This window comes from Phaethon aethereus, assembly GCF_964289735.1.
Source record: "Phaethon aethereus genome assembly, chromosome: 12".
NCBI lineage: Eukaryota > Metazoa > Chordata > Aves > Phaethontiformes > Phaethontidae > Phaethon > Phaethon aethereus.
The window spans coordinates 21,481,055-21,504,640 of record NC_138588.1 but is presented as its reverse complement, the minus strand read 5'-3'; the positions used below and the strand labels follow the sequence as shown (position 1 = coordinate 21,504,640).

At 59.7% G+C, this 23,586-nt stretch overlaps 3 protein-coding genes across 3 annotated transcripts in view; 1 reads left to right on the top strand and 2 right to left on the bottom strand.

The window, feature by feature from the left end:
• Positions 1-283: 283 nt before the first annotated feature.
• Positions 284-4,195, bottom strand: LOC309408913 (cytochrome P450 1A4-like; the record flags this gene model as incomplete). The annotated part of the gene is made up of 6 exons (XM_082004915.1): positions 284-590; positions 1,780-1,866; positions 2,474-2,597; positions 2,684-2,773; positions 2,995-3,121; positions 3,338-4,195. 6 exons carry the CDS (start codon positions 4,193-4,195, stop codon positions 284-286), a joined length of 1,593 nt encoding a protein of 530 aa, XP_081861041.1.
• A 5,511-nt stretch (positions 4,196-9,706) lies between these two features.
• LOC309409241 (cytochrome P450 1A5-like) lies at positions 9,707-13,128 on the top strand (the record flags this gene model as incomplete). Its single annotated transcript, XM_082005364.1, has 6 exons — positions 9,707-10,564; positions 11,000-11,126; positions 11,690-11,779; positions 11,868-11,991; positions 12,394-12,480; positions 12,710-13,128. 6 exons carry the CDS (start codon positions 9,707-9,709, stop codon positions 13,014-13,016), a joined length of 1,593 nt encoding a protein of 530 aa, XP_081861490.1. The 3' UTR covers positions 13,017-13,128.
• Positions 13,129-23,305: 10,177 nt separating this feature from the next.
• The window catches only part of ULK3 (unc-51 like kinase 3), a gene marked incomplete at its 3' end in the record, with an annotated part of 2,711 nt that continues 2,430 nt past the window's right edge, over positions 23,306-23,586 (bottom strand). The window contains exon 10 of the mRNA XM_082005088.1: positions 23,306-23,309. Within this exon, the coding sequence (XP_081861214.1) occupies positions 23,306-23,309 (4 nt within the window). The remainder of the gene's footprint in view (positions 23,310-23,586) is intronic.

Genomic DNA, 23,586 nt, shown 5'->3' with positions numbered 1-23,586 from the left:
GGGCTGCGGTCCCCCGGGACCCCCCCGGGAGGGATGAGCGGGCTGGACCTCCGGCGAGCTTTTCTGCGGGCAAGGGCGACGGAGCTGGCTGGGGGGCCGCGAGGAGCCCGCCGAAAACGGCTTTCTCCCTCCCCGCTCGCATTTAGGAGAGACGAACAAAGCCTCCAGCGGAGCAGCACAGCGAGGGGCTGTGCTGGCTTCTCGGGAGCAGGAGCAAAAGCAGGCTGAGTGTCCGACGCCGAGGGCTGGCTTTCTTCTGCAAAGCGACGCTTCCTCCCGCGGCTTACGGCGAGCTCTTCGCGGGGAAACGCTTCTTAATCTGGAAGCACTCGCATTTCTTGTATTTCATTGTCAGCCCGTACTGAGGGGTGATGTCCACCTCCTCCCCGGGACGGAGGCTGAACTCCAGCTGCTGCAGCATGGTGGCCAAGAAGAGGAAGACCTCCCAGCGGCCGATGAACTCCCCGATGCACCTCCTCTTCCCCAAGCCAAAAGCCATCACTTTGTCGCTCTCCGTCCTGCTTATTTCGGTCCCCGTGGCGTTGAGGAACCGCTCGGGGTTGAAGGTTGAAGGGTCTTTCCAAAGCTTCCTGGAGCAGAAAGGAGACAGCAGTCAAAAAAAAAAACCAACAACAAACCCTCCTCACGGAGAGAAGCATTGCAATACTTTCTCATTTCGCCGTCCAAAAAACTTTGGCAACCTCTATCCCTGGTCTAAAATGCCAACTGCGTGTCAGACCCCATCAGCTCAGTCTATTGAAACTTCTATTTCAAACTCAGATTGTGTTTGCCTGTGCAGATAGCGGGGATGGATTTAATTCAGCATGTAACATCTAGCGGTCCTGCAGTGTCAGCTGAAAGGAGAAAAACAAATTCTGTGCATGGAAATCAGTCAGCACCTCTTGAAAAGGAAGGATGGAGACCTGAAGGTTTTCCCACCTTCAATCCTTCCCAACCTGTCCCCGCTTGGCTGCTGGGAAGTGCCCGGTGGGATTTTCCAGTGCCTTAACTGAGAATTTCTGCTTGGATATGGGGGATGCTCTCTGGCCCTGAGGACAGTGTTCCCGTTGCAACGCTCACCAGCGGACGCAGGAGCAGAAGGAATATTGTAATATTTCTGTGCTGCTGGGCTCTTTGGGTACAACGGTCTTGAGCTTCTGATCCAAAATACCTGATCTGGGCACCACTTTCTGTGTCAAGCTTTAGTCAACTTACTCCCCCCAGGAGTGTCCCTGCTGGAGAGGGGTGGAGGGGTAAGATGGGGCTTTGATTTCCAGACCCCCTTTCATTCACCAAAGCTGATTACCGGCAATAACGACGCGAGCCTGTTGAGTTTAAGAGAGTCACATCAGGGCATTTTTCTCCCTGAAAGAGGGAATCAGATGGTTCCCGCATCCAGAGCCACCGACCTGGATCACAAGGGCTGCTTGGCAGGAGGATCTACCGATTCCTGACTATTCAGCAGCCCACGCTGCCAGCCCTGCACGTACGTGGAAAGTCCAGTGCGAGGACATCACCAAGCTACTGCGCATAAATCGGTGAGCCCCGGTGACGGGGAGTTGCTGAACCGGTGACCAAGTCAACCCGGAGCATCTCCATGCCCAGGAGACCCGAGGCTGGGCTCAGCATCAAACCCACAGGATTTTTGGTCTCGTCCGCCTTTTCCTGCCTTCACGGGCCATTTGGCTTTCGGCATGTTGCTTTAAAGGATCAGAGTGATCTTAACGCCAAGCAAACCCGTCGCAGCGTGGATGAGCACGGGGAATTCGGTATACTCACTCATCGTGATTCACTTGCCACTGGTTGACAAACACGCAGGTATTCTTGGGGATGTAATAGCCGTTCAACGCCGTCGCTTTTGTCGTACTGAAAGAAATACGGGCGGAGGAGAAAAGTTAAGAGGAGACCCACAGCTTGGCAGCAAAACAAAGCTTGGCAAGTCTTAAGGGTGTTTCAGTTTCAGTGCCCTGTTTGTACTCTTTGGACTGGCTAGGAAATACCTCGATAGATATTTGGGAGACTAAATCATCTCGGCTAACACTTTTGCTCAAGCAGAAAGATTCCGGGTTCAGGAAGATGGATGAGTGGGGATGTGGTTTCTCTCAAGGCAGAGGGAAATCTAAACCCAAGGGTGTTCACCATCCCTTGACTAGCAAAGGCTTTGGAGTAAAACTACCCTCAAAGCAAAGGATTCAACCCTAGGAGGGCAGCAAGCCGGGCAGCTGCCGGCCCCGAGGGCGGCGGATGCAGCCACAGCACCGGTGCAACGTGGCAGCTACGCTATGGGCGAGCGTGAAAGCCACGGGCAGCTTTAACGCGAGCAATTCAGGCTCGAAAATAGTCACCGGAATATTTCCCCATAGCAGGGATCGATTCCCAGGCAATTATCTGCCTAAACGGCACCTCCCAGAAAACCACTCCAAAAAAAAAGAAAAACAAACCCAAATAACATGCCAGCCGCTCCAGCCCGTACCTGTGCGGGATGGTGAAGGGCAGGAAGGAGGAGTGCCTGAACATCTCCAGGATAAAGGCTTCTGTGTAGGGCAGCGTGCCCCGGTCCGACAGCCTCGGTCGCCTCTCCCGGCCAATGGTCCGGTCTGCGGGAGGTTGAGACGGGAGCGAGTTGGGGTCAGCTCTCACCAGAGAGGTTTTGGGCCCGGAGGCAGCGGGCTCATGGACTCACCTAGTTCTTCCTGGATCTTCTTCTGGATGTCGGGGTACAAGGCGACATACATGAGGCTCCAGGATAAGGCAGTTGCCACAGTGTCGAAGCCTGGATGGACGCAAAAAAGGCATTTGGTTACCAAGAGGACAGGCGACCGAGTATTTACAGATCCCCCCCATCCAGATGCTTGCCTTGGAGCGGTTCCCCCACCAGCTGAGCCCAGAAGCAGTCCCAAACACCCTGAGCGTGGCCAGGGTCTCACCCCAGCGGCTCCAGCACCCCCACCCAGCCTCCCAGCAGGAAGGCTTTACCCTCAGAGATGTTCTCACCCGCCCCAAAGAGGTCGTTGACGATGTTGATGATCTTCTCATTGGAGAGCGGGACGTGGGCATTCTCTCCTCCACTTTTCTCCTGGCAGTGCTCGATCAGCGAGTCCGTGATGTCCCGGATGTGCTCCTGGGGAAGGGTTGGTGGGTCAGGGACATCACGGACAACCAGGGCTGGTGAAGCATCTCCTCCCCCAGCCAGTGCCTGCTCCTGCAGCTTGGAGAGCTTTCCTGGGCAGAGCTGGGGGGCACAAGGGAGTATCCTCTTCCCCCCATTGCCAGGCAGCCAGCATCTCTGACAGCTGTAGGCATCTCCACCCACATCCTAGAACATCCAAGCTCTTACCTTATCAAAGCTGGTGTAATGCTCCTGGACAATTTTTTGCACAAAGAAGCTGAAACGCCTGTTGATGTCCTTGAAGAGCTGCATGGTGCGGCTGGGAAGGTACTGGAGCACGGGGATGAAGTCAGCGGGGTTGCCAGAAGCAGCCACATCCCCAAATTCATTGTTGAGGTTCACCAAGCTGAGCAGCTCTTGGTCGTTGTGGTCGTAACGCTTGCCAAAGCAGATGGCACAGATGACGTTGGCCACAGAGACCACCAGGTAGCGGTTAAGGTCAAACCTCTTCTCCTCCTCCATCAGCTGCAGGAACTTGGCGACCAGGTAGTCAGCCTCCTTGGAGACGTGCTCCTCCAGGAGGCAGGTGGAAGAGGAGGTGGGGCTGGGGGCGATGGAGAAGGTCTTCAGGGCGTTCCGGGCCAGCCTTCTGCGGGCTTTCCACACCTCCCCTGAGTCGGGGCTGAAGGCCAGGCTCTGGCCATTCGAAATGTATTGGAAACTGTGGAGGTCAGGGCGTCCCATGAAGTCTTCTCCTTGCTTCACCAGTGCTTGCCTGATGGTCTCCAGCCCGCTCAGCACCAGCACGGGCCGGGTGCCGATCCTGACCTCCATCACGTCCCCATACTTCTGGCTCAGCCTGGTCAGGGCCAGGTGCGTGTCCTTCCTCAGCTCCAGCACGTTGCCGAGGACGGGGTAGCCTCTGGGTCCCGGGGGGCTCTTCAGCCCCTGGGGCACGTGCTGCCGCAGGGACTGGATGAGCAGGAAGACCAGGCAGAAGACAGCAGCTGCCAGGAGGACCTCGGTGGCCGAGACAACGCCTTGGCTTCCCACCAGCGACATTGCAGCCTTCATCTCTGCCGGCATCCAGAAACCTTAGTAATAAACCGAAGAGGCATTATGAAGGAGGGAAGGTCCATGGAGCACCTCTAGTCTGAGATGCTCTTTGTAGCTATTGTGAGCAGGAACGCTGGCTTTAACTTCTGATCCGGAGCGGCCTCGTTTTCCACACTTGAGGAAACTGCTGGCACTTAAAAGCTCTTTTTTTGCTAGCCAGGAATGAAAGGAACAAGTCCCATGGCATTTTCTCTATGTGCCTGGGGTAGAAAACGTGCTCTCTTTGCTACAGGACCTGTCTTTTATGCTGCAAAGTCTTTTCCAGAGCGCTTGACTATGGGAGAGCTGAACCCTTCTGATCTGAGTCATCTGGTTGCTCGCGCTGAGCCACCGCGTGCCAGCAAACTAAGTACGGCGTTGCCACAAATCTTCCTTAAGATCGGTGGCCACGAAAGCTCGCCGTGGCTGTGGCGTGGGGCTGGCAGGCTGTGGGCACCCCACTCCCAGCTCTGCCAGAAATCGCTCAGACCACCCTGAGCCGGGGGGTAGGAAGAGGCTGGATCTGAACTCCCACCTCCCCGGGGGTTATGGTAAGGTGCTACACGCCCCCGTGGGACACCCGGGTGCCATGGGGTGGGGAGCCTGGCGGGGGGGGGTGTGCTGCTGGGACCCCTGTGCCCCAGTGGGTCCCAGCTAGGACCCCCGCCCAGCCCAGGGCCACAGATCGTGGCCACCCCAGGGTAAGAGGGGCCGTGGGACAAGGATCACCCCCAGAAACCACCTTCCAATAGATCCGGGAAAGATGCTGCGGGAGATTTGGGGAGCCAGAGAGGGGCGGACACCCCACAGCGGGGCACTCCCTGGCTTCGCATCCCTCGACGAGTCCACTGGGGGTGCTGGAAGCGCCCCCCACACCTCTCCATCCTCTGGGCAGAGGGCAGCCCCGAGGGTACTCACCTCCGGAGCAGAGCGCCTGGGGGCCCGATCCTCCCGGCAGGTAGCCCGCTCGCCCTTCGCTCCTGCTTTATATGCATCGCCACTCGCCCTGATTGGCCCGGCCACCTCCCGTCACGTGACAGAAGCCTAATCAAAGCTGACGTGCGTCCAAACTCCCAAATAACTAACCCGGACCCCCCCCACACCCCCACACCCACTCGCTGCGGTGGCAGGAGAGGGACCGCGCACCCCCCCCACCCACGCGTGTCCCCGGTGGGGAGGCTGCAAGGTGGCGGGCGAAGGAGGAGGGTCCCGACGGGTCGGTGCGGGGGAAGGGGGGGTGCCGGTGCCGCCCGTGGGTTCCAGACCGGGGCGGGCATCGCGTGCGAAGCGGGCGGGATGTTTGGGCAGCCCGCGCCGCCCCGGTCACTCCAGTCACGCTACCGGCAGGATCTTAAAGGCGCCAGTTCCGCGCCCCTGTCCCCGTCCCCCCCCTCCGGGACCCTCCCGGGCAGCTCCCCTGGCTCCGCTGCTCCCCTTCCTCCCCGCCGCCGCCGCCCTCGTTGCGGGCACCCGGCCCCATCCAGCCCGGATCGGGTCCCCGTGGGGCAGGGGGCGGTGGGGCAGCCCCGGGGGTCACGGCCCTCGCTGCCCCGGCCCGGTTAAAAATTGTCCAGGTTCGCGTGAGAAGCGGCCGTGGCCCTCTGTCACCTCCTGTCCCCCACGGGCAGAGCAGCCCGGGGGGCGAGGTGGCGTGGGGATAGGGCACGGGGCGCAGCCGGAGTTGGGGGGCACGTCGGGGGGGATGCTCGGGGGACCAAGCAAGGTCTCAGGCAGTTTGCAGCCCCAGCCCCCCCCTCCCCATCCCAGGTCCCCATGAGGTGACAAGCCAGGACCTGCCCTTCAGGGAGGCCAAGGGCGACGGGCCCGCACCCCAAATCTGGCCTCCCCCTCCACCCGCACCCCTGTCCCCAGCCTGGCCACAGCAGCATGGGGGGCGGCGGGGTGCCCCGCCCCACGGGGGGTTCCCAGAGGTGGCACTGGGGACATCGCGTGCGAAGGGGCTCCGGACAGACCCGGGAGGGCCGCCCCGGTCCCTCGCAGTCACGCCATGGGTGGGTGGGGGGGGAAATGCCTTTTAAAGGACCAGGGCGGTGGCCCCACGTCCAGGAGCCTGGCCCGGGGTCAAAGCGGCGCCGGAGCAGCTCAGGACCAGCCCCCCCCCACGGCTGGCTGGGGGCGGCGGGGGGGTCCCCAGCACCGGGTACAGCGCTGGCTTCGTCCCCTCCCCTCCGCCACGGGATGCTGCCACCACCTGCAAGGGGACAGCAGCCCCCCCCCCCCCCCGCCACGCGTGTCCCCCTTGACAGGATCCAGGCATCCCAGCCCTCTCCCACCACGGGGAAGGGGGAAGAGGGTGGTTTCCCACGGTGCGAGGGTGGGGGGGGTCTCAGTCGTGCCACCGCAAATGTCCCCTTTGGGGTCCAGGGGACCCTGTCGCAGGCAGGGCTGCCCGTCCCCACGCTGTGCAAATGCCCGCCCCCCCCCCCCCCCCGCGCTGCCTTTCCCCGTGGTTCGGGAAGGGGACACACGGACCACGCAGGACACGTCGATGTGTCCGTAAACCCCAGGCAGAGCTTTTCTCCTCGCACGCACCGCGGCACCTCGTAAAAGGCAGCGCAGGCACCCACGCCCACGGCTCCCGGCGAACCCACGTCCCTGCCGTGGCGCGCGTGAAGCGTGCGTGCGCTCGCCCCATCTCTCTGTGCACAGGCGTGCCGCTGCGCACGCGGACGACACACGCGCGTTGCTGACGCGTAGCCGCGCTCTCCCGCACGCACGCACGTTTCAACACACGCCTGGTCCAGGGCGCACACACACGCTATACGTCCTTACACACGCATAAACAGCTCGCTCGCCTACACGTGCGCAGCACACGTTTACGCTCTCGCACGTATACATTTGCACGTGCTCACGTACGCACGCGCTCTGCCACACGTGCACGCGCCTGCAGGCGCCGTCGTCCTCTTGCTCGCGTATACGCGTGCACAGGCACGCTGCCGCGACCGTGTAACAGCCGGAGCGGTGACCCAGGGAGGGGGGGCAAGGTGCATCTGGGGGCGTTGGACGGCGTGTGCGAGCCCTGCCACGGGCAGAGGGGACCGGCAGCGGCCCTCCGGCTGCACCCCTGGCCAGTTCTGGGGAGCGGAGGGCTCAGCGAGGGGCGGTGGCCGGGGTGGGAGGCCGGTGGTGGGTGAGGATGTGTTTTTGGGGCGTGAGGCTGTGTTTTGGGGCGTGAGGCTGCCCGGCACGCAAGGCAGCAGCTCTTAACGCTGTTCTCATCAGGAGGCACCCAGCCCTTCGCAGGGCTCGGCAGCGAGCACGGAGGAGGGGAAAGGGATGGGAGGGTGGGAGAGGGGCGGGTGGGTCCTGGGGAACCCCTCTGGGGCTCCTGATGTGGTCCCAGGACTCTCCCCAGCTTCTCCAGCGCTTTGGGGTAGAATGGAGAGGCTGGTATGGGTTCCCTACCAGTGCCTGGGCACCCGGGTCCGAAATGCTGCCCGGTGGGGGTCAATCTGCCCCCACACACCCCCCCATGCAGTGGAGCTGGGTAGATCCATGGGGATGGGATGGATCCAGCCCAGGAGACAAGCCCTGCATCACCCTGCTCCTGTGGAACCCCAGCCTGCCTCCCCAAAAGACCTCCCGAGCGTCCTCCCGGCTGGGAAGCATCGCCCGGAGAAGCCGGGGCTGGTAGGTCTGCGAGCTGCCTGGCAATTATCAGAAGGAATATTAGCAGCCGGGGATTTGTAACTGTTCTTGCCCAGCATTAGTGAACGGCGTCGTTGCCGTTAATGAGCCCGATTAGACCCGATGTTGAAAGACTTTATTAAACACTAGCTCAGCTTTTACCCGGGCCAAATTCCCACTGCAGGTTTCAAAACTGGATGAAGCTCAGGGCCAAACCCCAAAGCTCTGGCTCATTCCTGCTCCTCCAGCTCATCCTGGCTGCGCTTCCCAAAGCCCTAAGTTTTGCCCCGCTCCCTCCCGCACCTCCTGCCGGGCGGCACGCTGTGTTTTCGGAGGGATGAACTGCCCCAGCCTTGCCTTGCGATGCCCCTTTCACCTCTCCTATCTCTCCCGGCTCACCTCCTCCCCTCTGCCCCGCCACTCCTCTCCCTCGCTGCCTGTTTGCCACGGAGGAGCCAGGGGAAGCGAGCCAGCCGCCTTCTCACGCGAACCTGGGCAATCGTTAACCTGAGCCTGGCTCTGCCGCTGGGCCAGAAGGTCCTGCCACCACCAGTCCCGGGGCACGGGGACCTGCCGGATGATTCCCTGGGGATGGAGAGGGCTGTGGCCGCGGAGAGCTTGCTGCAAAGACATCCCCTCGCTACTGGCTACCTCCACGCGTGGAGGTCTGACAGCCCTCTCTCTGTGCTGGGAGCAGTCCGGTCAGCCCAGGAAAGGTCTCTGGGGGAAACGCTGGCACCCACAGAGCAGCAATGCCGAGAGCGTGTCCTCCATCCTCCCCGGGGCAGGGCTTAGGGACCCCCTTCTGCCCCCCCGTCCTGGGCTCTAGGGGATGTACGTGCCCTGGGCAGGAGCAGAAGTCACCATTGAGCTTGTTGGAGCTGAGGAAAGATCTTCCCTGGCTTCTTGGCTGGCTCTAGCCAGGCTCAGCCCCGTTTGTTAATGGGTAGCTATTCCCCAGGGATTTCGTGCCATGACCCCCCCCCAGAGATAAGCACCCGGCCGTGCGACGAAGGGAGCGCATATAAAGCCGTGGCCTTCCAGGCAGCAGCAGGAGAAGGTCCAGGTGGCAGGAGAAGAAGGTCCAGGCAGCAGAAGAGGATCCCTTCTGCTCCCCAGAGCAGGCAGCTGCCAGACTCTGCCTATCTTTGCTGGGAGCCACGGGCAGGGAAACCGGCCCCATCCCAAGGACCTGCCGGTAGGAGACAACGTGTGTGTGTGTGTGTGATTTTTTTGAACCTGGAAATAGGACCGGGAAGGTCATATTGGGGTCTGAAGGAGAAATTCATGATCCGGGCTCTCCCCTCCCTCCCCTGCCCACCCAGCGAGCCGTGCGTTCCTGCCGGGCAGCCCCGCGGCATCCCCCCTCCCCGTGCCCCCACGCACCGGTGGCTACCCAGTGGATCCAGCCTCCTGGCTATAAGTCCTCACAGACGTGGTGGACATGGGGCCAGCTTCACTGAGGGGTTGCTGTTCCTCTCCTCCCGCCCCCCTGCGCTTTTCGGAGCGGCAGTTTTCTGTGCTTTATTGCAAACAGACTGTCTCCCCTGGGCAGGAGCCATGGCTGTGCCAGCAGGTACCGGGGTCTTCTGCAGGGGAAGGAACCCTAACCCCATTACAGGCTCTGGGGGGCTGAGGTCCCCCTTAGGCCATGGGTGTGTTTGGAGTCTTTATGGGGCTCCAGCTTTTGCCCCTTGAAAAGCCCGAAGCGCTGCACAGGCAGCTCCATCACCCTGAGCTGTTTTAAGGGCACTTGGTGCCCTTCCTCAGCACCAGGACCATCTGCAGGACCCAGCCTCCCACTAATCCTGGCTCTTCGACGTGCTTCTGGTTTAACTCCTTTAGGGTTCCTACATGTCGGCAGCGATGAAGGCTGCAACGTTGCTGGTGGGAAGCCAAGGCGTTGTCTCGGCCACCGAGGTCCTCCTGGCAGCTGCCGTCTTCTGCCTGGCCTTGCTGCTCATCCAGTCCCTGCGGCAGCACGTGCCCCAGAGGCTGAAGAGCCCCCCGGGACCCAGAGGCTACCCCGTCCTCGGCAACGTGCTGGAGCTGAGGAAGGACACGCACCTGGCCCTGACCAGGCTGAGCCAGAAGTATGGGGACGTGATGGAGGTCAGGATCGGCACCCGGCCCGTGCTGGTGCTGAGCGGGCTGGAGACCATCAGGCAAGCACTGGTGAAGCAAGGAGAAGACTTCATGGGACGCCCTGACCTCTACAGTTTCCGCCATGTTGCGGATGGCCAGAGCCTGGCCTTCAGCCCCGACTCAGGGGAGGTGTGGAAAGCCCGCAGAAAGCTGGCCCAGAACGCCCTGAAGACCTTCTCCATTGCCCCCAGCCCCACCTCCTCTTCCACCTGCCTCCTGGAGGAGCACGTCTCCAAGGAGGCTGACTACCTGGTTGCCAAGTTCCTGCAGCTGATGGAGGAGGAGAAGAGCTTTGACCCTTACCGCTACCTGGTGGTCTCTGTGGCCAACGTCATCTGCGCCATCTGCTTTGGCAAGCGTTACGACCACAACAACCAAGAGCTGCTCGATATAGTGAATGTAAGCGAGCAGTTTGTCAACGTGGCTGCTTCTGGCAACCCCGCTGACTTCATCCCCGTGCTCCAGTACCTTCCCAGCCGCACCATGAATTTATTTAAAGATTTCAACAAGCGATTCCTCCATTTCCTGCAGAAGATAGTCAAAGAGCACTACAAGACCTACGACAAGGTAAGAGCTTGCAGGACCCTCACCTGCACCAGAGATGCGTCCCCGCTCTCTGCCCCTCTCTGTTAGTGAGTTGTTTTTCTTCTTGCAGCCAAGTGTCAGTGGACATCGATGTTCCTGCAGGTATTGCTGCATTTAGCAAGCCCAGCTGTAGTCTCACGCACCTGTAGTCTCTCCATGTGCAGTCCTCCTTCTCCTCCAGGGCTCTGTGTGATAGGACCAGTTTGTCAGTTGAACATCTGATATGGGCCACAGGTTCCCTGGAGAACCGTCTCCTTGTTTTCATAGGTTGCAAAAGCAATAGGGACCATGGGAGCTGAAAGGTGTTGTTCTCCAGTGCTTGTATGACCCTGGGCTCTCCCAGCATCAGGCTGTTGCTCAGCAACACCCATTCCTCTGCTGGTTCTGCTGCTGTGACTTGTCTTCTCTGCCTCGCAGAACAACATCCGAGACATCACTGACTCCCTCATTGAGCAGTGCCTGGAGAAAAACATGGAAGCAAGTACCGCCACACAGATCCCTAGGGAGAAGATCGTCAACCTTGTGAATGACCTCTTTGGAGCAGGTATCTTCTCCCACCGGTCCCTCGGCTGCTGCAGGTTTTCTCAGGCTCCTCGTGTTATAGCTCTGTCTGACCCATCTTTGTCCAACACCAGGCAGCCAGTTTGGGTCTAAGCTCTCATTCTCCTCCTCACTGGTCTTCCTGGACCTTCCAGGGACACCCCTAGAGACCAGCATGGGATATTAGCTCTGGAAAGAGGCTTCAGGGAAAAGCGAAGGGTACAACTTATAGCTCAGTCAAGCTTCACAAGCCAGGGTGGCTTTTCCTGGTGGAGGGAGATGTCTGTTGACTGATTCATCTTTGAGTTACTCTGTGGAAACTCCCCCGATTCCAGGAAAGTTATACAAACCTGACATAACCCAAGGGTGACTCGGGATGAATGAGCGCAGGATATTCTAGCAAAGTTTGCTCCGACAGGATAGAAACCCAAGTCTTGCAGTGTGCTCAGGATGTCCTCTGCCTTCTTAGCCATCCAAGACTGCTCCGTGTGATGGTTAGGCAGCAAGCGAAGGCGCGTGCCCTGTGTATTGTACAGACCTCATCTACATGCTTTTCTCTTTGACCAGGCTTCGATACTGTGACAACCGGCCTGTCCTGGAGCCTCATGTACCTCGTGACGTACCCCAACATCCAGAAGAAGATCCAGGAAGAACTAGGTGAGTCCATGAACCCGCTTCCTCTGGGGCCAAAACCTCCCTGACCAGGGCTGACCCCAGCCCGCTCCCTCCTCTCCATCTCCCGCAGACCGGACCATTGGCCGGGAGAGGCGACCGAGGCTGTCGGACCGGGGCACGCTGCCCTACACAGAAGCCTTTATCCTGGAGATGTTCAGGCACTCCTCCTTCCTGCCCTTCACCATCCCGCACAGGCAAGTGCTGAGGTTGCAAAGGAGGTGGAGGGACAAGGTGGACTTGAGGCATCTTGTTACAGCCATGCCGGCAGCGATGTGATGAGAGGCGGGGAGATTGTTATCGGCTTGTAGAACGATGGCTTCATCATGGAGACGAGGAGCTCACAGCTCTTGTTGCAGGGCAATGCAGGAGCTCGCAAAGAACAATTCTTGCCTTCTGCTGCCTTCACTGAAAATACTCCACCCAGCTCAGGCAGGGGTTGCCCAATCCAGCTCATGGACAATGCAACTGCCCTTCGTAAAGCCATCTCTTTGGGCTGTGTCCTTGCTTCTCCAGCATCAGGAGCAAACTAATAGTCCCCTGAGGATGTAGGAGAACCCTTTTGCTTCCCAAACTCTCAGAGCCTTTTCTCTCTCCAGCACGACCAGGGACACAGTGCTGAACGGCTACTACATCCCAAAGGACCGCTGCGTGTTTGTCAATCAGTGGCAAGTGAATCATGACGAGTAAGTACCTTCTGAGGCAGGAAGCCTCCTGCAGTGACATACAGGACCCCTCCTGCACGGTTATCTTCCTGGGCAGAAGTGGGGTCAACCTGCTTTAAGAGAAAAGGGAGCAGGTGAGGTATCTACTAAATTCAGGGATATTCGTACTGACAGGTCCCACTTTCCAGTGTCTCCCCTTACACCCGTGGCCAGGAGACACCACCTCAGCACCTGATGTTTTCCCTTCCAGGAAACTTTGGAAGGATCCGCTGACCTTCAACCCAGAGCGTTTCCTCAGTGCTGAAGGGACCGAAGTGAACAAAGTGGATGGGGAGAAGGTGCTGGTTTTCGGCCTGGGGAAAAGGAAGTGCATCGGGGAACCCATTGGCAGGTGGCAGATCTTCCTTTTCCTCTCCACTTTGCTCCAGCAGCTGGAGTTCAGCGTCTGCGATGGCAAGAAGGTGGACATGACGCCTCTGTATGGACTGACCTTGAAGCACAAAAGATGTGAGCACTTCCAGGTCAAGCAGCGCTTCCCCATGAAGAGCATGGACTAAGCAATGGGCTTATCCCTTGCCCAGACATCGCCAGGGAGCAAAGACCTGGCTGTCCTAGTAGCAAAGCCGGGTATGGGACAACTCGGTGGGATGATATAATAAACTGAAGCCATTAAAGCTCCTGTCTTATCTTGTTCGCTTTGTAGCATTTCTTGCCATTTTCATTTTCCAGCATTCTGGAAATTCTGAAACACCAGTCTGGTGTTGGTGTTGGATATTCCATCAAATGTTGGATATTCCACCAAATGTTGGATATTCCATCACATCTAGTCTTAGTATCACGAAGCACATTTACGGGGCGTGCAAGCTGTCTTTTGCTAAAGGAAAGGGAGTGTACCCCAAACCAGACCATCTAAATACTCTTGGGCTGTATCCTGTTAGAATCCGTCTAACCGAAGGACAGTCATCCCGTGCCATAGTGCCAATGGCCTCCACTGATGTTTAAGACCTTGGCTGAACCGATGCCCAAAGCTTGGGTGGAGATGAGGACGATGTTATTGAAGTCCAGTCAGTATCACTATTTTTGGACTACCCAGGGGACAATTTTTCACTGGTTGAAATTTACCTTCAGTGTAGATACATCTGCAGGGAAAAAAATCTTGGAGGTCCTGGAAGAATGCTAATACTTCTCCAAGTCCTCTAAGGACAGCCTGTTCCTCGGTTTCTGTGTTTTTAATTGCCTCACTGACTTGTCATGTCACTCTAAGGTCCCACACAGGAGAGGTTTATCTTTGTCCATAGAGGAGCTCAAAGCACTTTTAATGCCTCTTCGAGAATCTATCAGACAACCTTGCCCCAGGGCTGCTCAGATTACTTTCTTCAGAAAAAAATGAGAGGGATCCTTCAAATGAACTGAGCTGGAGGAAAGTCCCTCTGCACCAGTGTGTTGGAGGACTTCAGCCACCTTAAGCCGTGCTCACCATAGTCACTGCTGGCCGTGAAGGACACAAGGAAGGACAACTTTACCCCTTGCTATTGAGAAAGTCAAGCTGCTGGTATAGTGGGCTGGAGCAAGGGTGTTTTCACAACGGGGCAGAGAAGGAGAACAGGACTTTCTCCAGCTCAAACCCAAGAGTTTACATTGGCTGACAGTCAACCCATGCCAGCAGAGCCAGATGCCTCCTTCTCTTCAGCTTGCACGCAAAGACATCTTAGCCAACCCAGTACCTGGCAAGCAACGATACCAGAACAAGTATAACCATCCGGTGCAACACCCACTGCTCTTGAATCTGTTCCCATGGATGGTATCTGCCCAGCCATAGCCCCAGACCTTGACCAATGAGAGCTCCTTTCAGGTCCGAATACCAATCACTCATCACGCATTGCACAAAACCTTCCAAGAAGAGACAGAAACAAAAGAGTGTGCTGGGGAAGAAAACGGGGAAGCCGATTTCCCAAGAATTGAGGGAGATTCCAGCAAGAGCAGGGAGGTGTTCAGACCCGCTAAACAAGCCTGAATGAAAAGGAGTAACTCTTTGTCCGGGTCCTGCCTGGTCACCAATGTATGATGAAACATTGAGATGACAGAACCTCAGAGCCACCTGAATTCACTGAACCAGCCTGACACTCTGCGTCACAGCGGTTTAATCCCAATTTCGGAGGAAAAGCAAGGGGGAAGACCGGGAAGCCCAAACCGTGGTTTGAGCTGCAGGCTATCAACAGCCTTGGAGGAAACATGGAAGGATGGTTTAGGACAAGCCATCAGCCAAATAACATCTCCCCTTCCTATGACAAGGGCTATAGGTCAAGGTGATAGAGTCATGAACCTCCTTTCCTCAAGGGACATCCCAAAGCCGGCATCCCTCACTGCACAGAGAAGGTGAGATCATCCTGGATGTGGATCTGGGTCTCTCAATGCCTGACCTGATGATTCAGAAAAGCGCCAGGACCGCCGGGGACCTGGCTGCAGCGTGTCACGCCACCCCCGTGGGGTGGAGAAGCTCTCGTGGACTTGGCCCGGTGACTCCAGCTGCAGTGGGAACACGCGATGCTGATGCTGGTGGAGGTCCAGCGGCCCTGTTTGCCGGAGCCATTGCGTGACTCGCTTGCCCTGAGGGCTGGCTGGGTCTGCTGATAAGGCCCGCAATAAGCAAGGGCACATATAGAGAAAGAACAGTGGGAATTTTTTTTTTTTTCTCCCTTTGGAGTTGAGTGTTTTACAGCCCTGGGGCAGATAAGCAGATTAATATTAACATTACTGAGGTGAAACAGCCCCTTGCTGGTGGAAGGTCTCCCCGAGATGCATTTGCCAAGGGCTTGATTGCCTTGTTGGAACATCAACGCGGAGCAGGCTCCTTCACCGGATGTTTTCTCTGCCGGGTGTCTCGGCAGCCCCCGGCACGCACGGAGGAGAGCAGCGAGCATAGCCCCGGATCCCCCCCACCCACCCAGGGACCCTCTGCGAGGAAGGGACGGGGGCACCCTGCTGCCTTCAGGGGGGCAGGATCTCAGCTCTTCACCTCCTTCTCTTCCCCGTTGCCTCCTGATACACAAATCCATCGATCATTGTCACGAAAGCCCCAATTGCTCGCGGTAGGTAAGGGACTCCAGCTCCCCTATCTTGGTCTTTCCCCTAACGATCTTCCTCAATTAAGCCCTCCGATTACTCCCCAGGCAGCCTGCAAGTGCCGGGATTTCGTTACTGGAACCGGGGCGGGGATAAGCCGGGGGAGCTTTTATCACCCCACGGCCCATTGCTTTTATTACCGGTTTTAAAATGAGTCAGCAGCCCAGCCGTGGCAGCCGGGCTCCGGCTCGGCTTCCAAAGCTTGGGGGGGGACGTTCCCAGCTCCCTCATTCCCACAGGGAAAGGTCCAGGCAGCCGCACACCATCTCCCTCGAGCCGAGATACCTGCCTGGTGCCGGCATTCAGGCTGGTGGCATCTCCTCGCCGGGAAAGCCTGTTCCCAGCCCCGGAGCGAGCTGGAGGAGCCACTTGTGGTTCTTCCTCCTGGATGGAAGGAAGAGGGGAGCTGCCGCAACACTTAATGACCCTCCCTCCTTGTTTTAAAGCGCATCCCGTATTTCTGACTTCTTTCCTTTGCCTGTTTATTTATTCTGCCGTGAGAGCTCTCCTTGGGAATCATCTCCCCACGGGGATTAAGTTGTGGGTGTCTCCCTTTTCCTGCTTGTCCCCAACACTGGTGACAGTCCTTGGACATCAAAACTATCATCTCCTGATGCCCTAGAGCTTAAAAAAAAGCTCTGAATTGCACCTTAAACTCTGCATTTCTGAGCCACGTGTGTTTTCTTTCTTCCAGCGGCTTTGAGGACACCTCCCTCTGAGCTGGTGGCAGCCGATCCGCTAAGTGTGGTGGGCTTTGCCCCAGGATCCCTCTTGACCCCGCTGCAACGTCAGGCCTTGGGAGCTCCTCCCCACGGAGAAGGGAACCCCCAAACCCCACCTTTTTCCTTGCAGCTCCACTTCTGGGACAGAGCTGGGCTCCCCTGTGCCTTGAACCCCAGGAGCAGCAGCTTCGCAGTGGGGGATAATGGCTGGTTTCTGCCTTTTGGGGGAGAAAATCTCTGCTCAGCCTCCAAGACTGAGCAGCTTCTGGGGTGCTGGAGCTGATGGGACCTTCTGTTGGTGAAGTTTCCTTCTGTGGTGGATTGGAGAAGATGCTGGTCCTCTGCTCGACCCAGGCTGGACCTGTGGAGGGAGGAGAGCTCAGGATGACAGAGCTGGACGTGCTAAACCTGGGAAGTGGCTCTGCCCCTATTTTGCGAGGGTTCCCAAATCAGTATGACCCTTTCTTCCTCCTCCCACCCTTCACCTCCATCTTCCCTCTGGAAAGGAGACAGCGTTTGGGCTGATCGATCGCCCCGTGTCATTAGAGGTACAAGGTACCTGTTAATCAGAGCACATGAAAGCGGGTAAGGACGGAGTTTGTCCCCGGGTTAAGAGGGGAAGAACGGAGATGCAGAGACAACCGCTCCCTGCACGCAGAGCGCTGCCGGAGAGAAGCTCCAGGCTCCCGGGAACGGCCCCAAACCTGGCTGTCCCCCCACCCCGGCATGGCCATGGGCATGATTTTCCAGGAAGGGAGGGAGGAAAAGAGGGGAGAGATGGGGACCAGCCCCGAAGACATGTCCCCAGGGAGCCGCACGCAGTGGCAGCGTGAGCCAAAAGCCTCTGGGATTTTGGGTGCTCCTCGAACCTGGCCTTGGCTGTCACCTGTACGGCCCGAAAGCTGGCGCTGGGTCTGCCGGTGGCAGGGTAGCACCGGCTACCGCGGAGCCAGGGTCGATCTGGGTGGGGGTCACACAGGGGGACAGGCTCTCATCTCCCCCCGTAACCCACCCCACGAGTTGGCCCCACAATAAGGGGTCCCGGTTGACCGTTCTGCTCTCATGCCCCTAAAATCAGCTCCCTGAACCCCATCAGGGTGGGTGCTGGGTGCAGGCGGGTGCTCCCCCCAGGGAGGGGGGAGGCAGGCAGAGCGGGGGGTCCGGGCTGAGCCCAGGCTGGAGGTGAAAAGCCACCGGCCGATTGCAGCATCCCCAACCTGCTCCCCTTCTGCTTTAATTAAAACCAGCCTGGAAACGAGGGGTCCCCGAGGAGAGCCTTTGAAACGAGGCTGCTCTCCACATCCAGGAGGGTTTGGGGGGCTGGGAGGCGGGGAGAAGCCCCCCCGAGAGCCAAGGCTGGCTGCCAGCGCGGGCGGGGGGCAGGATCCTAATTCACTGAAGCATTTTTGTCCCCTCCCGCTGGGGTTTGGGACACGAACGCCCTCCCGTGGCATCTGTCACACCAAGCTCCGCCGAAGTGCCTTTTGCTGCTGCGCAGAGAGAAGCGAGGGGTTTTACCCCTGCCGGGAGTTTTTTGGGGGAAGCACATTTGGGGAGGGGGATCTATAGGGGACCAACCCCCCCACTGCAGAGCATCCCACGTCCCCCGTGGTCCCTGTAGCTGTGGGAGCCGCAGAACCAGCCAAACCTGGTTCCCTTCGGGGTTTTTTCAGCTCGAAGGTGAATTCTCCAAGGTCGAACGAGCCGGGAGCCGGCGTTCCTCTGATGTTCCCAGCCACCGCCTGCGGATTCTCCGCTGTCTAGTACATCCGAGGCAGCAACCCTCTCCTTTCCCTGCCCACCACCTCTCGCCCAGCCCGCGCCGCCTGAATCCCTCGGAGGCACCAAACCCACTGCCCGACAGGGACTAACCCAGCCAGGGGCCGCAGAGGAGCAGCAGGTCGACGGGGCGGGCGATCGCCCCTGCTTTGCTCCCTTGACCAAAGCAACAACGCCCGGTTGGGATTTTATTCTCAGCTCCTCCTTGGCCACAACGTGCTCCGTTGCAAATTCGTTTATTCATTTATTTATTTATTTTTCCTTTCTATTATTTTCCCTTTTCCTGCTGATTCCCACCAGCTGAAGGGCCCCCTCTCCTGGTGCAAGGCAAGGAGATGGCCGTTCACGCCTCCTCCTGGCACTGCCAAACCCATCCTTCCCTTCCAGCCGGAGGATCACCCGCCCTCAAAGCCGAGACCCCTTCCTGGGCAAAATCCCAACAGGGACATTGCAGCAAGCTGTGCCCAGAGGATTCCCCTCTGGGTCTCTTGCGTGGCCCAGCCTCGACCACCATCCCTGGGGATGCTGATGGTCTTGGGGCTCCAGGGATGGACCTTCAGAGGGGAGAAAAAACACCGACAGCAGCTCTGAGCATTTGTGGCTGGGCAGTCATTGGGGTGTTTCCCTCTTCCTAGGTCTGATGGACTGGGAAAATCTGGGAGCGGGCACGGTTCCCACCAGGTGGGTTCACGCCTGGTCTTTTCATCCAAGAGCTGAGACCCAGCAGCCCCATGCTGCTCCCCAGCCCCGGAGAGGAGGGACTCCCGGGTCCGGCAGGGTGAGGGAGGCTCGTTTGGGATTTCTACTTACTGTCACACAAAAAAATCCGCTCGAAATTCCCACCTGCTGATGGAAACACCCAGAAGGAAAAACCTGAGTCTCACCCCCCCACTTCTCCTCAGCCTCTGGTCCCTACGGCTGTGTCACCCCTGGGTGCAGCCCACCCAGGTGGGGGTCCGCAGTGCAGTGGCGGGGATGGCCAGCGGGGCCGCGTCGTGGTCCTGGCAGGTGAGATCTGGCAGGGAGCGGGCAGGCAGGAGCAGGCAGCACTCTGGCTGGTGGGCCACGTCTTTACCCCGAGAGGAGGACAGTGACGCTGGGTTTGGGCGTGCCGGGTGTGCGACCGGGCGCGGGCGTGCGCGTGCACACGCCGTGCACGCGTGCTGGCAAGCCCGCCCGTGCCCGTGAGCGCGCACGGGTGCGTTGATGCGCGTGCGAGCCCGGGTGGGTGCGTTGCTTCGCGCGTGGGTGGGTTTGGGCTTGCATCTGTGGGTGCGTTTCTGGTGCAGAGAGACGCACGAGCTGGTTTCATTTCCTCCCCGGACCGCTCCGCTCGGGGCCTGGGCGAGGAGGAGCCCGTTCCCCACCTCCCCCACGCTGAACGAACCCGCCAGGCCCCGGGGGGAAGCTTGGGGGTGCGAAGGCCCTGGGGTGCCCGACTCCAGCAGCGGGTCCCAGGCTCGTTCCCACGCGCTGTCGGAGCAAGGATGTGCTTCCTAAAAATAAGCTGGGTTTTGCAACCGGCTCCCTCGGCTGCTGGGATCTCCTCCTCTCCGGCCCATGACCTCCCCTGACCCCCTTCGCAGACATCTCCGTCACCTCTTTCCCATCCCCTCACCCCAGGCAGAGCATCCTCCCCTCCCAGCCGAGACTCGGGCTTGTTTTCTGAGCCCTCGGAGCCCCTTATCTAGCAGGAGAGGGGCGGAGGCGGGTGGGAAGGGTTCCTGGGCCCCCCCCCCCCAGCATCCTTGGGGGTATCGCGCTCAATGCGGGGAAGTCGGCCGCAATCTCTTCCCACGCGATGGCGTTCTCCGGCGGAGCTGCTGGCATCGTTCCCCCCGGCTGCTTTCTGGCCACCCAAACCTGGGCCGGGGGGGATGCCGAAGCACGGGGCGAAGCGAGGGGTAGCCGAAAAGCGGAGGGAAGCCGGTGCTTGGGCTTGGGCTTCCTGCTTTGCCGTACATGGCCGCGGCAACGCCGGGGCAGGAAGTGACAACCACCTCGGTGCCGGCGAGGCACCGTCGCGCTTCGGCGGCCCGGCGGCCCGCGGCCAGCGTGGCCTCTCAGCCCAGCACCCACAAGCCTGCGCCCTTCCCCAGGGGCTGGATGCGCCCGGGATGGAGCCGATACCCGATGGTCCGAAGGGACCGGCGCAGTGGCAGATAAGGGTGCCAGGGCGCCCAAACGCTCTTTCCTCTCCTCCATCCCTCTTTCCATGCCGTTCACTTGCAAGGAACAGAACCCCGACACCAGAACTGCCTTTGCAGGCAGGCCAGGGCCCAGGCAGCTGCCTGCAGCGGGGGGCTGCCGTGCCCCCGCACCCGCCGCCTCCCGAAGATGCCGAGATGCTGTGGCCAGCCAGGGAGCGGGACAGCAGGGACGTGCCAGGCCTAGGACGACATCATCATCATCATCATCATCATCATCATCATCATTGTCATCATCGCCATCATTGTTGTTGTTGATATTATAGAATCATAGAATGGTTTGGGTTGGAAGGGACCTTAAAGATCATCTCTATGTGATATGATATGGTATGATTATGATATGATGTTATGGTATTGTTGTCATGTTATGTTATGTTATGTTATGTTATGTTATGTATTGTTATGTTACGTTACGTTACGTTACGTTACGTTACGTTACGTTGAGTTATACTGTTTTATGTTATGTCACATTATATGTTTTATATTATACTATATTGTACTGTATTATACGGTGTTACACTAAATTACACTCTACCATTCCATATTATTATTTTGTCACGTTAGCGTTTTATTATTGTTTATTATTAATTATCATTGTTTTCTTACTATTTATCACTGGTTGCGGGTTATTTTAGCACTACACTGCGCCCCCGCGAGCACCCACCGAGCGGGCACCCCCGGCCCTCGCAGGGACCCCCGGCGGGGGGCGGCGGCTGCGGGGAGCAGGGTGCGGGTGCCGGTCCCGGCGCGGTGGTCCCCGGCAGGTGGCGGCCCCGCGCCGCGTCCCGCGTGTCCCGCGTGTCCCGCCGCGCCGCGCCGTGCCGTGCCGTGCCGCGCCGTGCCGTGCCGTGCCGCGCCGCGCCGGCGCAGGCGCGCTGCTCGGGGCGCTCCGATTCCGGGCGCCGCTTCCTTCCAGCAGGCCCCGCCGCCCCGGGCGGCCCCCGCGCCCCTCGCCCGGCCCCAGGTGGGCGGCGGACGCGCCGCTGCCCGCTCCCCCCGCGCCGCCCCACGGCCCCCCGCGCCCCCCCGAAGCCCGCCGCTCCGGGCTGCCCGCCGCAGCGGGCTCGGCCCCGCCGGGCGGCGGCGGCGGCGGCCGCTCCGGTGGCTCCGGCTTTCCCCCGCCCCTTCCGCCCCCCCCGCCGGCCCAGCCGAGCCCGGAGGCCCCCGGCAGCGCCGCATGGAGCAGCCGGCGGCGGGCTGAGCCCCCTGCCCGGAGGGAGGTGAGTGCCGCTCCCCGCGCCCGACCGGAGACCCCCCCTCCCCGCCGCCGCCGCCCCGGGAGGGCCCTGGGGGGGTGCCGGCCCTCCCCTCCCGCAGAGACAATGGGGCCTGCGGGGCGGGCCGGGGGCTGCGGGAGCGGGGCGGGGTGGGGGGGTGGGGGGGGAGTACCCCACGCGTGGCGGGCCACCCCACCGCGGGCCCGGCTGTCCCCGGGGACCCCGTTATCCGCCGGCCGGGGGGGGGGGTGGGGCGCATCCTTCCAGCCCCGGCGATGGGGAGAGCCGGCGGGGGACCCCGGCAGCATCCCCTTCTCCTGGGGCCGGGGGGGTGCTTGTCGCCTCACCCCCCAAAAACCCCGCTCCCCGGCATCCCATACAAAGGCCGGGGCCGTTTCGGTCCGGGGAGGCCGAGCACCGAGCCGCCGGCGGGGTTTTTGAGAGCGGTTGGGGCGGAAGGAGGGAGCTCAGTCCGGGCGTCAAAAAAGGGCTGGTAGCGATTTTTAAATTTTTTTTTTTTTTTAAATTTATCTATTTATTTATTTAATTTGGTCAATAAGGCGGTGACGGGTTATTTATAGCCGCGGCTGTTGCTCGTAGGTTTATCGAGAGCGAAAGGGGCTGTGCCGTCGTGCAGGAAAAAAAAAGTACAAAAAAACCCCCCCAAAAAAATCGAAGGCAGGGGATGGCTGCCTTCCTCTCGCCCCCCACGCTCCCACGGGGCGTGTTCCCACCGGACCCACGCGGGAGCCCGTCCCGGTCCTGGCGAGGCGGCGAGCGGCCGATGAGATGCGTGGAAGCGTGGCGGAGGGATGCAGGAGGTTTCGGGAGCATCCCCGGGATGTCCCCAGCCTCCCGACCCTCGTTAAGCCGCAGCGGGACGGTGGCGATGAAGCAAAGCCTCGTGGTGGGGAGCGGCAGCGGGAGAAGCCCCCTCGGGGTGCCGTCCCCACGAACCCGGGGAGTTTGGGGCGCGCTTGGCCCTGCGACCGCTGCCTTCGCCCCGTCTTTTTGGTTTTGGGTGGGTGTTTGCAAAAAAAAAAAAACACAACCCTTCGCCGGCAAGCCGCTCCTCTCCGCACCACGTGCCCGTCCCTGGGGACGCCCTGACACCCTCCGGGACCTGGGAAGGGGACGCCGGGGACATTTGTGGGGTAGCGAGGGGGGACAATCCCCCCCGGTGAGGTTTTTTTGTAGGCAAGAGGACCAGGAACCCCCACCCCAGCATCCCTCCGGGCCTCCACCTGCCTCCCACTATCCCCCAGGCGCCTTCCGCGATCTGAACAGCAACATGGTCTCTTTTTCTTTTGAAAAAGGGGGGGGGGGGGGGGAAATGGAAGACCCCCCCTCTTTCCCCCGGCGAGGCACCCGGTCTGAGGCTGGGTCGGGGGAGCAGCAGCGAAACCCTCCCTGCGAGCGCAGCCATGAGATAAAGATAAAGGAGGAGCGTTTTTCTCTCGATTATAGTAATCGTAGGTGTTACTTGTAATAACAGGCGATAAGATCTTTTGGAGAGAGTGAGGATGTTGTCTGTTTTTGGGTTGTGTGTTGGGGTTTTTTTTTGGTGGGGGTTTTTTTGGGGGGTTGTTTTTTTTTTTCGCTGAAGTTTAGAGAACCTGGGGTTGTTGAGCGTTGGGAGACGTTGCGGCGAGGGCGAGGTGGATGAGCGGAGCGGGGATGGATGCCCACGCGCCTCTTTCCGACGGGAATGGAGCTTTCCCACCGTCTACAACTGAACTTTAATACGGAGTTGTTGTCAGCTGGTGCCGGGCAGGGTCTGCTCCCCGTTTCCCTCCGGCTACCTGGGTTTGAAACGGAAAAGGCGGCATCTTTTCCCCCAACCCATCCCGTGGTGCCGGTGCTTTTCGGTCTGGGGGTCCCAGATTCCCCCCGGGCGCCGCTCCCAGCCTGCCTGCGGGTTTGGCACAGCCCGATTTTTGGCAAGGGAAGGAAATGCTGGTGATTAACAAGAGGAAAGGTTTCCCCCGTGCCCTTTGGATTATCGGGGCGGTGAAGGTATCTGCCCTGCCCGTCCTCCCCGGCTCTTGGCCACCGAGCCGGGCTTCCCGGAGGGAAATG